Genomic DNA, 14,935 nt, shown 5'->3' with positions numbered 1-14,935 from the left:
TTTCGCGCATTTTCAGTACCAACCTACCTTGGATACAGGGAAACCTACATGCCGAATTTCGTTGAGAAAGCTCAATTTTTGCTCAAGTTATCGTGTACACGGACGGACAGACGGACGGACAGACAGACATGGCTTAATCGACTTCTCTATTCATTCTAAACATTTATGTATACATTTGTCTATATCTATCTCGATTCGTTTTGGCTGTTACAAACGACCGTTATGTGAACAAAGCTAATACACCCTTGTGCACAAGTGCGCTCGGGTATAGAAATTAATATAAAATTACATTTCATGCTAACTTTCTTTTCCAGAACTGTCGCAACCAATAAATTTGCTTTGGGAAATCAAAATGTTATAGTTATATACGCACAATTATACCATACGGTATACAAACATAGCTTCTGGCTTGTAATGGAAAACTGAACCACGATCTTAGAGTCGAACAGAAGCTTGAAATACACGTGCATAGATATGTATTAATGTAAGCCTACGAAATGCTCTTCAAACGCATTTCATCCATTAATTTACGAAGTAGACAATATGAACGACGAACGCGGCTTCCATCATCAACGAAGACCACCTGACGTCGAAGAGGCGCTTTCGTCCATGCTTTGGAGGCCATATGAGCGTAACTCTAGTGATAGTTCCTCCGACGAAGAAGATCAGAAGGGGCGGACCAAGCGGTTGCGTAAACCCCATAGCTATTATGAGCATCGAATCACCTACGAACCATTTATATCATCATACTTTGGTGATGATGACCAGTTAGAACCAACAGTGGCGATAACAACAACCCCGGAAAGTGCAACCAGCACCCTGCAATCAATACCTTTTGTGCCTTTTTCCAATTTTTTCTACGACAATGTGAACAACGACGATACATCCGGAAGTAGTCAGTGCGAACTCAAAGTATTTGAGTCTAATCATAAAGAAGCTGGAATATATAAAGACCGTTCTTTCCGATTCTCATATCCGTACTATGTCCCAATTCCCAGCCTTAACAAATGGTGGTCTGCGTCAACTACCTCAAAGGAGCCACCTTCTTATGAATCTCTGTACGTGAAGGATTCAGCAACAGCGGTGGTACTCGATACTGATGACACAAGCTCAAGCTGTCAAGCTGATACACTGACAGTATTCCCTGACGGGCAATACGATTCTCTCAAATGTGATAATTATAAGGAAGAGCCAACTCAGAGAGAGGACTTTTTAAGTTTGAATCAAGAGGTAAGTTAAATACATAGAAGCATGTATATGTAGCACATGTACATACATACACACCCAGCAAAAAACACGATTATCACAGAAGTTAAAATGGAATCGAATTAGGCGATGAGAATCGCTTACTTTTTCGCTTCAAGAAGACATTATTTTAACATGAGCATGTCATTGGCCGTAAGCCCTTACCCATAGCATTACCTTCGAATGAAGGGAGAACGAATGGATAAACAGAATCCAGAGAAGTGACAAAAAATGCTTTACAGAGAAACTAATTTAGAATGCCTAGAAAAGTACATACTTATGTACATACTAGGAATGTTAATCCCGGGATCCCGGACTTTTTAAGGTCTCGAAAATCCCGGGATTCTTGGCAAGTAATCCCGGGATTTTCGTGATTTGTGATTTATTTAATAATTAATATTTTGTTATAAATGTCTAGCTCATTATACATATTACACCGCGCGATAGTAAATTTTAAACACAAATATCAATATCACAGCATACGGCAGTGCACGTGAGTGACGAAAGCATCCACAGTAGCTTGCTCAAATGACTCGCTTATATATACACGAGATTTGGAAGTTTTTATCCCGACATCCAATCGACATGTTTTATATATTGTTGGAAAGGTCTTGCAGAGTGTGTCCAGAAAATGTATGTAATGTCAAGCTTCATAAACGATTAACCGGATTCTTAAAAATTAGGCTAAAGTGTTGCGAAACAAAAAATGTTTTATTGCTTTTGTCGGTTTAAGGGAGCATGTGGGTACACCCAACATATTTAGTGTTATTCTATAGGCCAATACCTTTGAAACGATACCTTATATATTAGTTTCCGGCTACTAATTGGAAAGATATAGAGGTAAACGTGTTTTGGTTCGTGTCTCCACTACGAGATGCTTTGGTATGTATGGTCTGTACGTACCATTATTTAATTTTTTCAAACTTTCAGGAATTAAAGTACAAAAAAAACTAAGAAGGTTTTGTACCAGGATGTTTTGATTCGTATGCCTTTGTGGGCGTGGCTGCTGCCTGAAATTCGAAAAAAGGCAATTTTTTAAACTACCACTGAGGCCGCATTACTCAGTCCATGACATTGATGTGGATATCACTAGAAGGGTCTTCAAACAAGCTATCTGATGCTATCTTTTGTGTTTTTATCGCCCGAAAACTGAAAATCGGGCTACTGAGAATATAGATTTCGGGCATTTTCTCAAAAACTGGTCAGTCGATTTTATTCTATGTTTCCACAAATTTAGCTTAAAACCTTAGTTTACATCTGGTATATAGCTTATATCTGGGTAAACTCTTGTTGTGGTGATATTGCGATTCGAATTNTTTTTTTTTTTTTATTCAATACCAACACATCTTAATTTAACATGGAATGACACTCGTTTATCTCACCGTAGAAATTTTTTTTATANGGGCATTTTCTCAAAAACTGGTCAGTCGATTTTATTCTATGTTTCCACAAATTTAGCTTAAAACCTTAGTTTACATCTGGTATATAGCTTATATCTGGGTAAACTCTTGTTGTGGTGATATTGCGATTCGAATTTAAAAAATGTCGCTCCAAAGAGGGTCAAATGGTTAAAAATTAAAATATCCGTCTAATTTGGTTACTTTAAGATATAAAAATAACATACCCAATAACAAAAATAACATACCCAGGAAAAAATCGCCCATTTCCCGAATTCTACTTAAACCGAAATTCCCTGAAAATCGACAAGTTGAAGAATGCAGCTGTGCTAATCACTTCGTACATATCTTGGAAACCACAATTTGTGTGTATTTTAGAGTTTTTTCAGTCACATGCCGAAATTGTAACATTTTTTCCCATTTTAATTGCTGGTATGTACACAATATTTACCTATGCTAAATGTGTTTATCACCCGCACTTAACCTACCTGGAAGGACGCGTACAATATTACCTACAGTTATACATAAATATGTATGTATAAATGCATTTAGTTCATCCAATGCGCCGCTACTACTTACATACATATGTAGAAATTGCCACTGAGCAAAACTACTTGAGAAAAAATCATTAGTTTAATAGCACGAGTGCAACATCGTACACGTGATAGAAGTAAAACTTCTTAAAAAAGCACATGTGTGCCACCACACCTGGTAGAAATCTTAACCAAAATAAACTGCTCGACAATCAGACGAGTACAGTTTTTTATTGTATCCAATGTTGGTACCAAGTTGATAAGTTTTCATTTCAATTTTTTCGAATGCAAAGGATATGATAATTCATTTTCGCTTTATTCCGTATTCGAAAAATTATATGTTTCAATGGATACATCGATTTGAATACATAATTTCGATTTAGATAACATTTTTAGTAATTTATTTGAGAAAAATAAAACATTTAGATTACTGTTCGTATTTTGGTCGATTTTAAATGTGCTACACCAAAATAATTGATATCAAATAAAACACCTCTTTGAGGTAAAATTTTCGAGTGACGAAAGCTGAACTAAAAACACAGAGCTTATGATATCAATTTCGTGACGAAAATTATACGCATTTTTTATTTTCCTTGGAAACGTACGGAAAATCTTTTTTTATTTATTCCGAACGCTGCGAATTTCCGTTTACTGCTAGAAACACAATTAAAAAAACAGAACTTTTGCAACGATTCGTATTCATTCACGTCCCAATTTTTTTTTTTTTATTCAATACCAACACATCTTAATTTAACATGGAATGACACTCGTTTATCTCACCGTAGAAATTTTTTTTATATTTTATGCAAACTTTTTAAGCTTAAACTACTCAGTCATCTGAGGTAATTTTTTCAAAAAATATTTTAAAAAAAACTGTTTATTAATAAAAGAACTCAATTTGTGGAGGTATTTTCAGATCGTAAATCTTAATATTTTCGCGAGATATTTTGGTGGAAGTCTTAAAATATAATACATAGATTTTATAATTCCAGTGGAAAAACAGTACCGCTTTTTTTTTGCATGGGCAGAAATGCAGTTACTGTACATAAGTTGGCTATGATTACTCGGCTACTACTGATACTACTTTTTGTTGTTTGTGTGAAATATTTTACTTTTATCAGTATTTTTCTTTTAATCAAAATATGTTGAAATAAAAGTGAAAACATTTTTTTTTCAGAAGCGCCCCCCGCAAAAAAAACCTGGCTACGGCCCTGTGTACACATATCAAAAATGCAACACCTGAATCGCTGTTTTTATGACGTGTCAAATATTCGCTAACTTTTTAAACGACCCTGCAACAACACTGGAATTCATCAATATCACTCATGTGATAGCTTAATAAACGATAAACCAATTTACATTAAACAAAATGAAAAAATAAAATTAAGCCTAAAATTGACTTAAGAACGTCAGCCAGTGAAATGTATTTTTTTATTTTTCCTTACACACACTCATCCTTATTTTGACTCTCCCGAAAACTTTGACGTTTGATAGTTTGACGTCAAATTGGCGTCTACCCAAGGTTCATAGAATACAAGGTTACGACATCACCATGGCCGCCATCTTGATGACGTAGATGGCTCAATTTTTGGAGTTGCCAGATTCCTAAAAAATTATCTTATAAAAATACACTATTTTAGTCAAAATTACATCACTTTTTTTTAAATATTTTTATTANTAAAACACCTCTTTGAGGTAAAATTTTCGAGTGACGAAAGCTGAACTAAAAACACAGAGCTTATGATATCAATTTCGTGACGAAAATTATACGCATTTTTTATTTTCCTTGGAAACGTACGGAAAATCTTTTTTTATTTATTCCGAACGCNTTTATTAGGAAAAATTGAAAAAGCAACAAAGTCTAAGCGGTAGAAGTTATAGCACTATTTCGGAGATCACCACATCTCCTCATCAGACTTCTTTTTTCTAGACTTCAGCAGGGATCGAACCCCCCCTCAAGTCAAAGAATAATATTTCACTAACATGGGTCTAGAAAAAAGGCTCTTTAGAAGAAATTGTGCGTAATAAAGTTTCAAAACACGAATTTTTAAAATCATATATTCAGCTTTTCGCTTTATTTATAAAACATTTTGATAATTTTAAACACATTAAATTTTTCTTTTTACTTATAAATCAATGAAACGAAGAATTTTAAAATTTTTCGTGGTTTTTTGAAAAATTCTTCTAGAACTTCGTCAACTGAAAAATTTATATCTTTGTGAATATTCATAGATGCTAGACCGTTGAGCCTCTCTTGACATGTTGTATTTCTCAAGGAGGTTTTAATTCTTTTGAGGCATGAAAAGCTTCGTTCAGGTGTGGCTATTGAAACGGGCAAAAGTGCCAATATATGTAAGATCTTAAAAACATTCCTAAAAGACGCTGTATTAGCTACTTGTAATGCTTCGAGAGCATTTCGAAAATGTTCGTGTGAAACTCGTATTTTCCACATTTTTACCTCCAGAAGAAAGTTTTGTTTCGAGCAGTCGATTACTTTTTCATAGAAAGCAAACAATTCTTCAGTTTTTTTTCGTTAAAATCCTACTTTGGAAACAAAACACTAAAATTATTTAAAACTGATTTATGGTTTAGGAACCGGCTTTTCAAATGAGCAATATATGTATCAAGGAAGGGAATGTAAAAAGCAATGCAATAGTATGCCTCGCCGTCTCCGGTTTTCATATTAAAGCGATTCTTTTGGCGACTGCTGTATCGCGGTACTTTGATTTCTGTACCTAGGTTGGTGCATACTTCTTCTACGTGTTCGAAAAGAAAATGAAAGTTTTTTTCTGCATCTTGTCGCATTTCTTCAAATTCCTTTAAAGCGTCGTCGGCTAAGCTCATTGCTTCTGCAAGACCTTCATCAGGTACTTGTAATTGCCGGCTAGCAAAGCAACAACAATTTATAAAAGATAATAAAAAAAAAATATTTTTTAAANGAAAAATTTATATCTTTGTGAATATTCATAGATGCTAGACCGTTGAGCCTCTCTTGACATGTTGTATTTCTCAAGGAGGTTTTAATTCTTTTGAGGCATGAAAAGCTTCGTTCAGGTGTGGCTATTGAAACGGGCAAAAGTGCCAATATATGTAAGATCTTAAAAACATTCCTAAAAGACGCTGTATTAGCTACTTGTAATGCTTCGAGAGCATTTCGAAAATGTTCGTGTGAAACTCGTATTTTCCACATTTTTACCTCCAGAAGAAAGTTTTGTTTCGAGCAGTCGATTACTTTTTCATAGAAAGCAAACAATTCTTCAGTTTTTTTTCGTTAAAATCCTACTTTGGAAACAAAACACTAAAATTATTTAAAACTGATTTATGGTTTAGGAACCGGCTTTTCAAATGAGCAATATATGTATCAAGGAAGGGAATGTAAAAAGCAATGCAATAGTATGCCTCGCCGTCTCCGGTTTTCATATTAAAGCGATTCTTTTGGCGACTGCTGTATCGCGGTACTTTGATTTCTGTACCTAGGTTGGTGCATACTTCTTCTACGTGTTCGAAAAGAAAATGAAAGTTTTTTTCTGCATCTTGTCGCATTTCTTCAAATTCCTTTAAAGCGTCGTCGGCTAAGCTCATTGCTTCTGCAAGACCTTCATCAGGTACTTGTAATTGCCGGCTAGCAAAGCAACAACAATTTATAAAAGATAATAAAAAAAAAATATTTTTTAAAAATAAGCTTTTATTTAATCTGTACAATCAAAGGAATAAAATGAAGTAGTGTAACAAAAGATTTTTGTCAAAACTGCACTAAAATGAATAAAATAAAATAAGTTAAGGTCTCGTTAAAGTTATTAAAAGCCATTTAGTGAAAGGAGTTATTCAAACTCTAATGAAAATTACTAACAATTTGTTTTAATTTACTTCGTTTTTAAAAAAGCTTGTCGGCGAATTCAGCGTACATGCATAATTGGTTAGGTATGTATGTATATGTATTTATGCAGATATTTAAATGCCGGTTTGATTGTTCAGATTAAATAAAAGCTTGTTTTTAATAAATATATTTTTTTTTTACATTATTTTATTTCAAANTCAGGTGTGGCTATTGAAACGGGCAAAAGTGCCAATATATGTAAGATCTTAAAAACATTCCTNTTCGTTTTTAAAAAAGCTTGTCGGCGAATTCAGCGTACATGCATAATTGGTTAGGTATGTATGTATATGTATTTATGCAGATATTTAAATGCCGGTTTGATTGTTCAGATTAAATAAAAGCTTGTTTTTAATAAATATATTTTTTTTTTACATTATTTTATTTCAAACTATAATTGTTTGTGTAAATTTGTACATTTTACTGGAGTGCCTTAGCTTCATATGCGAGGGCGTTTCCTTTTCCCTTCCATATGAAACTCAGGCACTTTCATTTGAATTGTATTTATATGTCAGGGCATATGGGAGGGCGATAGGTACATTTTTTTTTATATTTATACTGTCTCCATTGAGAGATTTATCCATTAAGATTTAATAAATCCAGTTGCTAAATCACAACCGTCTCCATTACCACAACGAGATATGTTTGACGTTCACATTTTTAAATATTTGACGTTTGCTTATGTATGATTTTATAAATACAGTTGCGGACATTGATATACAGACAGATAAAAGGAAGGTACCAAGCGGAATTTCATTATATGAATTCTGAATATTATTGGCTTCTTATTCGTGGTAAATATGTATGTATAATATATAGTTTGGAAAGTGTAAAGAATGGTACCATATTCCGAATCATATTCCCGAATTTAAGAAAAATTATCAAAACGGTAAAAAACATTTGCGGAAAGAAAAATTTTTGTAGAATTCTCTTATTCATAGGAGGGAACCGAAAATCCAATTGGGGGCCTATGGCATATCATGAATACGAACTGAGTTCTAGAGGATGTTCGGTGCAATGTTATCGAAGCAAAACCATTACCGAAATTTATAAATTTTTTGTCGCAGCGCGTAAATGACTTATAGAAAGCGGAGAAGACTCTGCATGATATTACTATAAAACATTTTTTCTAAATTTTTAGTTTTTAAAATAATATTTTCTTAATTTATTACAACCAAAGTTATGTAAATATATATTACTAATTTTCCTCCCAAACTAACAAAAATATAAAAATCCCTAAAAATAGGCTAGATTTCAATGTCCTCAACTGTATATTGAAAACACAAATGTCATTTGACTTATGGCATGTGAATTTGTGGTTGCCTCATCCAACAAATTGTACTTATTGATCAATATTATTGAAGATTTGACGAAGATTTAACTTAAATCTACTGCCTTTCGAGATTTAATTTTATATGGTAAATCTCAAAAGATTTAACGTCAAATCTCGTCAGAGGGCTAAATCTTCATTAAATCTCACAATGGAGACATATTATTAAAGTGAAAATTTGTATATGTGCCTATACTACAGGGCAAAACAAAAACAAATGTGCTACAAGTGCTTATGGAGTGAGCAGCTCTGGTTTAAAGAAATGGCGTGTCTTCCATTTCCGCTGTAGCATGGCAAATATTTAGGCGCAATATTTAACTTCTTCTCGCGGGGCGACATCTGGAGTCTTCTAATTGGATCTCCTTAATATGATGCCTACAACGAGGTTCATATCTAGACTAGGTTGAATTTGCCACAAATAGCTTTGCTACACTACCGCCGCGGCGCGCTGGCAGCTTTAACAATTTTAGAGTGGTTTTACGTTCTTTGGCAAATTACGCTCTGTTAGCCATAAATCTTAATATTTTTTGACCGCCTGTGAATCAAGATCCCTGGACCATATGGGGAATTCATTTATATTTTAAGTTGCATTGTCATCGTGATTGGAACTATGCTGAAAATTTCAAGTCTCTAACTTGTCGGGAAGTCAGTTTAAAATCGATTGGAAATTTGCTCGTTTAAGGTAATTAGAATAAGGGGCAAAAGATCCGCCGCTGTATGTACATCCCGTAAACTCTTGTTGCTAATTCATTTTCCTTATTCAACCAACTACTATCAAGTGCAGCTGATTTGCCGCTATTTAAACTCGACAGCTTGGTTGTTGTTGTCAATTCTATACATCCATTTGCTTATTTGCTTTTTTGTATATTCAGGCAGGCTCTTCCTAAACTATGTATTTGTCAATGTTATTGTGGCTTATTAACATTTTATTTTTAATATTTTTATTGAGCTTTGTACCGCGATTGTTTATTAGGAAAAATTTAAAAAGCAACAAAGTCTAAGCGGTAGAAGTTATAGCAGCTATTTCGGAGATCACCACATCTCCTCATCAGATTTCTTTTTTCTAGACTTCAGACGGCAACTATATTTTCTGTGTTTTGTGTACTATCCTTCTTCGTAAAATATTTCAGCCAATCAGAACTCAGGAGAGTACACAAAACACAGAAAATATAGTGTCCGTGTAGCATATTTTAGGAATCCTTATCAAATGGGCATTTTTGATATAAAATCGTGGCAAAGCTTATTATAACATCATAAAAAGTTATAACTTCACGTGAAACTGGATTAACATAATAATATTCGTTCAATAGTGACAAATGAAATGTAAATCGAATGCTTATTAAAATTTGCTGGTGATTTAATTCTTGAAAATGAGCAGAACGCACTCGCGCATTTTTAAATAAAAAGTGTTCATAACATTGGCAAAGTTTCGCTACCGAAATTGCAACTCGTCTTTAGACATACGGTAAAACCTAAATTACCTTTTTCATCGTAATTTCTGCGATCAAAAACAGCGCACTTAAATTTGTAATAATTTAAATAAACTCAAAGACGCAGAAAAATGCACAAACTTCAACGCAAATTGTCAAACGGTAAATATCAGGGTTACACATATTTGAAATAAAACGTGATGTATTTTTGACTAAAATAGTGTATTTTTAGAAGATAATTTTTTTAGGAATCGGGCAACTCCAAAAATTGAGCCATCTACGTCATCAAGATGGCGGCCACGGCTGATGTCGTAACCTTGTATTCTATGAAACTTGGCTTCTACCCATGATTCAATAATGAAAGGTTTTGTAAGAAAAACTTTCTCACACTCTAATTTTATCAATGGCACTCCCACCCATAATACAAAAAATGAAGGTAGTTTCACTTTTAAATTTTTTGACATAAACTGTGCTTACTGACGTTTCTACTTTTCGTAATTTGCCACTGCCACCTAATCAAATAATTATTTTGGAAATTTTAATATTTTTTAAGGAATTTTTATTTCATTAAAAAGTAATTTGCAACGCACGAGGTAAATATACTTACATGATTGTTCGTATTAAAAGAGCTTGATTTAAATTGCAATAAATGTAAGGCACACCAGCAATGTAGCATTATCTTTAACATGATATATTATATCGTCGTTTAAAGTGCAAAACCGCGTATCAGCAAAATGCAAAACCGCGTATGTGAAGTTGTAGAAATTATTTTCTAGAGCGTAAAAACACTCATGTTTCAAAATGGTTCTCTATTTTATAAAGCAATCGCACTTCTGGGTAGTATATTTCAGGACGAATGGATAATGATTGAACCAAGAGTTTGTGTGAGCAAATCCAATTTTTGGCAGCCAATGTTAGTTACGCGGTTTTGCAGAATGAGGATACGCGGTTTTGTACTTTAAACGACGATATGCAGTTGGTCCTTTAAGAAACAGAATAGGATGTTGCTTTATTTCGGATTCTAGGGAAGTATAAACTTCTTTGTGATGACGCATGATGTATAGCTCCTTGCATCTGCATGCATTCTTCTTCTTCTTATTTGGCGCTGTAACCGCCTAAGCGATTTTGCCAAGTCCTTCTCCACCTGGTCTTTCCAACGCAGAGGAGGCCTTCCTCTTCCTCTGTTACCAGCATCGCGGCCCGCGTTGAATATTTTCAGAGCAGGAGCGTTTCTGTCCATCCGAACGACATGGCCAAGCCAGCGGAGCCGCTGAATTTTAATTCGCTGCACTATGTCTATATCGTTGTAAAGCTCATACAGCTCATCGTTAAATCGTCTGCGATATTCGCCATCACCAACGCGTAAAGGTCCGTAAATCTTTCGCAGAATCTTTCTCTCGAAAACTCCAAGAGCCGCCTCATCAGATGCTTTCATTGTCCATGCTTCCGCGCCATACACCAGCACAGGCATGATGAGTGACTTATAGAGTGTGATCTTTGTACGACGAGAGAGGACTTTACTTCTCAATTGCCTACTCAGCCCAAAGTAGCACTTGTTGGCAAGAGTGATTCTCCGTTGGATTTCAAGGCTGACATTATTATTGGTGTTAATGCTGGTTCCCAAATAAACGAAGTCGTCTACTTTTTCAAACTTGTAACTGTCAACAGTGACGTGGGTGCCAAGACGCGTATGCTCTGACTGTTTGTGTGCTGACAGGAGATACTTCGTTTTGTCCTCGTTCACCACCAGACCCATTCGCTTTGCTTCTCTATCCAATCCCGAGAAGGCAGAACAGACGTAGCCCTTGTTTTTACCGATAATATCGATGTCGTCGGCATACGCCAGCAATTGTACGCTCTTATAAAGTATTGTGCCTGAGCGGTTCAGTTCTGCGGCTCTTATTATCTTCTCCAACATAAGATTAAAGAAATCACACGAAAGGGAGTCCCCTTGTCTGAAACCTCGTTTGGTATCAAACGGCTCGGAGAGGTCCTTCCCTATTCTGACGGAGCTGGTGGTATTGCTCAACGTCATTTTACACAGCCGTATTAGTTTCGCGGGGATACCAAATTCAGACATCGCGGCATAAAGGCAACTTCTCTTCGTGCTGTCGAAAGCGGCTTTGAAATCGACAAATAGATGGTGTGTGTCGATCCTATTCTCGCGGGTCTTTTCCAAGATTTGGCGTATTGTGAATACCTGATCTATGGTGGATTTTCCAGGCCTAAAGCCACACTGATAAGGTCCAATCAGCTCGTTGACGGTGGGCTTCAGTCTTTCGCACAATACGCTCGATAAGGCCTTGTAACCTATGCTTAGAAGGCTAATTCCGCGGTAGTTGGCGCGTATGGCGGGGTCGCCTTTCTTGTGGATTGGGCAGAGCACACTTAAATTCCAGTCGTCGGGCATGCGTCTGCATGCATACATTAGTTTTATTATGCGTCTACATTTATACAATTGTATATTTTCACTAGCAGACCCGGCGAACTTCGTTCCGCCCAAAATTAATTTTTTGTATTGAAATATTTTGGTCTAACATTTTCACCAACAGTTCACGTTCATGATTTTCAGTGGCGCATTTATCTTCTAATATTACGGTTTGGTGGTTGTCAGAAGGCATATTTCCATAACCGTCTTAAATAACCTAGCAAAACTATACATGTGTACAAAGAAACGTAATAGTTTCAATGAGCTTGAAAGGCGCCACGCCCCCTTTTCAAATAGCCCGAATTTTCTCTAAAAGTATATGATTGATTTCATATATCTCCATATGGTAGTAATCTACCATTGGAGGTGCCACGCCCCTTTTTCCAATAACCCCAATTTTTCTTCATGACCACGCAACTGATTTTATAAACTGTACATACCAAGTTCCAGAACTCTTCCATAAACCCATCCAGATCGGTCGAGCCGTTTAGAAGGAGTTCGACCACTAACACCGTGACACGAGATTTTTATATATTAGATAAGCACGATGCGAGAAGAATAGGAAAAATTTCAGTGAACCAAATACATAACAATTTTAATATTTGTGCGTTAATTGTTCTGCGTGGATTTAAACAATTATTGAGACATTGCAAAGCAAAATGAAGTGTGCCGTGGCAAAGTGTAAGAGTGGAAACAAAAGGAAAGCGTGCGATATAAGTTTTTTTTTCGTTTCCTACGGACGGACGNCAATAACCCCAATTTTTCTTCATGACCACGCAACTGATTTTATAAACTGTACATACCAAGTTCCAGAACTCTTCCATAAACCCATCCAGATCGGTCGAGCCGTTTAGAAGGAGTTCGACCACTAACACCGTGACACGAGATTTTTATATATTAGATAAGCACGATGCGAGAAGAATAGGAAAAATTTCAGTGAACCAAATACATAACAATTTTAATATTTGTGCGTTAATTGTTCTGCGTGGATTTAAACAATTATTGAGACATTGCAAAGCAAAATGAAGTGTGCCGTGGCAAAGTGTAAGAGTGGAAACAAAAGGAAAGCGTGCGATATAAGTTTTTTTTTCGTTTCCTACGGACGGACGAATCTGGCGAAAAAGTGGAAGCAGTTGTGCCGGCGAGGAGATGCATTAAACACCAAATCGAGCTTTGTGCTATGTGTGTGAGCTATGAGCTTCTACATGGAATTATGTTGGCCTTTCCTAGGTGAATTGTAGTAGGTATATTTCCATGGTGAATGTAGACAGTTGCTGGTTTAGTTTTCTGGTAATGGCATACATATAAAAGCAGTTTTGTTAGTACCTGATTCTTTTTAGTGCTGGTATGAGGTAATGCACCAGTGGATAAGGTCGCCGGGTGCTAATTCCAGCGGCATCTAACCGCGCTGTTACGTACATAATACAAAACAGGGCCCAAATTATTATACATTTAAAAGTTCAGCTTAAATTATGTTTTACTTACATAGAATATTTGTTTCCAAAGAATCCACACTCATTCATCCTCTCGGAAATGGTACAAAAGTCATCAAATAAAAGCTGTGGAGTCAACAGCTGTGGAGTTTATGGTGGTTGGCTACCGTCTACAAATATAAATATGAACTCTGCATGGCTTTTTACAATGGCGAGTCCAAAAATTCACTTTGCTGCACACCTTCTTTTTGGTCTACAGGAAATTGACACATTTTTCTGCATTGTTCACATATTTTGATATGCGTTTTGGCATTTCTCTCTCGCAATTGCACCAAGATGACGTCACGCATAAATTACGTTAAAAAATCCTCTCTCATTGGCGCAGTCTTGTATTCTCTCATTCTTGGTACTTAGGTATTGACCTACAGCGNCAAATACATAACAATTTTAATATTTGTGCGTTAATTGTTCTGCGTGGATTTAAACAATTATTGAGACATTGCAAAGCAAAATGAAGTGTGCCGTGGCAAAGTGTAAGAGTGGAAACAAAAGGAAAGCGTGCGATATAAGTTTTTTTTTCGTTTCCTACGGACGGACGAATCTGGCGAAAAAGTGGAAGCAGTTGTGCCGGCGAGGAGATGCATTAAACACCAAATCGAGCTTTGTGCTATGTGTGTGAGCTATGAGCTTCTACATGGAATTATGTTGGCCTTTCCTAGGTGAATTGTAGTAGGTATATTTCCATGGTGAATGTAGACAGTTGCTGGTTTAGTTTTCTGGTAATGGCATACATATAAAAGCAGTTTTGTTAGTACCTGATTCTTTTTAGTGCTGGTATGAGGTAATGCACCAGTGGATAAGGTCGCCGGGTGCTAATTCCAGCGGCATCTAACCGCGCTGTTACGTACATAATACAAAACAGGGCCCAAATTATTATACATTTAAAAGTTCAGCTTAAATTATGTTTTACTTACATAGAATATTTGTTTCCAAAGAATCCACACTCATTCATCCTCTCGGAAATGGTACAAAAGTCATCAAATAAAAGCTGTGGAGTCAACAGCTGTGGAGTTTATGGTGGTTGGCTACCGTCTACAAATATAAATATGAACTCTGCATGGCTTTTTACAATGGCGAGTCCAAAAATTCACTTTGCTGCACACCTTCTTTTTGGTCTACAGGAAATTGACACATTTTTCTGCATTGTTCACATATTTTGATATGCGTTTTGGCATTTCTCTCTCGCAATTGCACCAAGATGACGT

General features: G+C 35.8%; 1 protein-coding gene across 1 annotated transcript in view; it reads left to right on the top strand.

Annotated features, from left to right (window-relative positions):
* LOC108362569 (putative uncharacterized protein DDB_G0277255) overlaps positions 1 to 14,935 on the top strand; it is a gene marked incomplete at its 3' end in the record, with an annotated part of 51,713 nt that overhangs the window by 14,177 nt on the left and 22,601 nt on the right. Inside the window, exon 3 of the mRNA XM_017615597.1 lies at positions 315 to 1,230. Coding sequence (XP_017471086.1) covers positions 544 to 1,230 — 687 coding nt within the window. The remainder of the gene's footprint in view (positions 1 to 314; positions 1,231 to 14,935) is intronic.

Source organism: Rhagoletis zephyria, unplaced genomic scaffold, assembly GCF_001687245.7.
Source record: "Rhagoletis zephyria isolate East Lansing unplaced genomic scaffold, Rhagoletis_zephyria_1.1 Rzeph_scaffold_01036, whole genome shotgun sequence".
NCBI classification, from domain to species: Eukaryota; Metazoa; Arthropoda; class Insecta; order Diptera; family Tephritidae; genus Rhagoletis; species Rhagoletis zephyria.
Note: the sequence above shows the minus strand (reverse complement) of the source record. Positions and strands in the feature narration are given on the sequence as shown.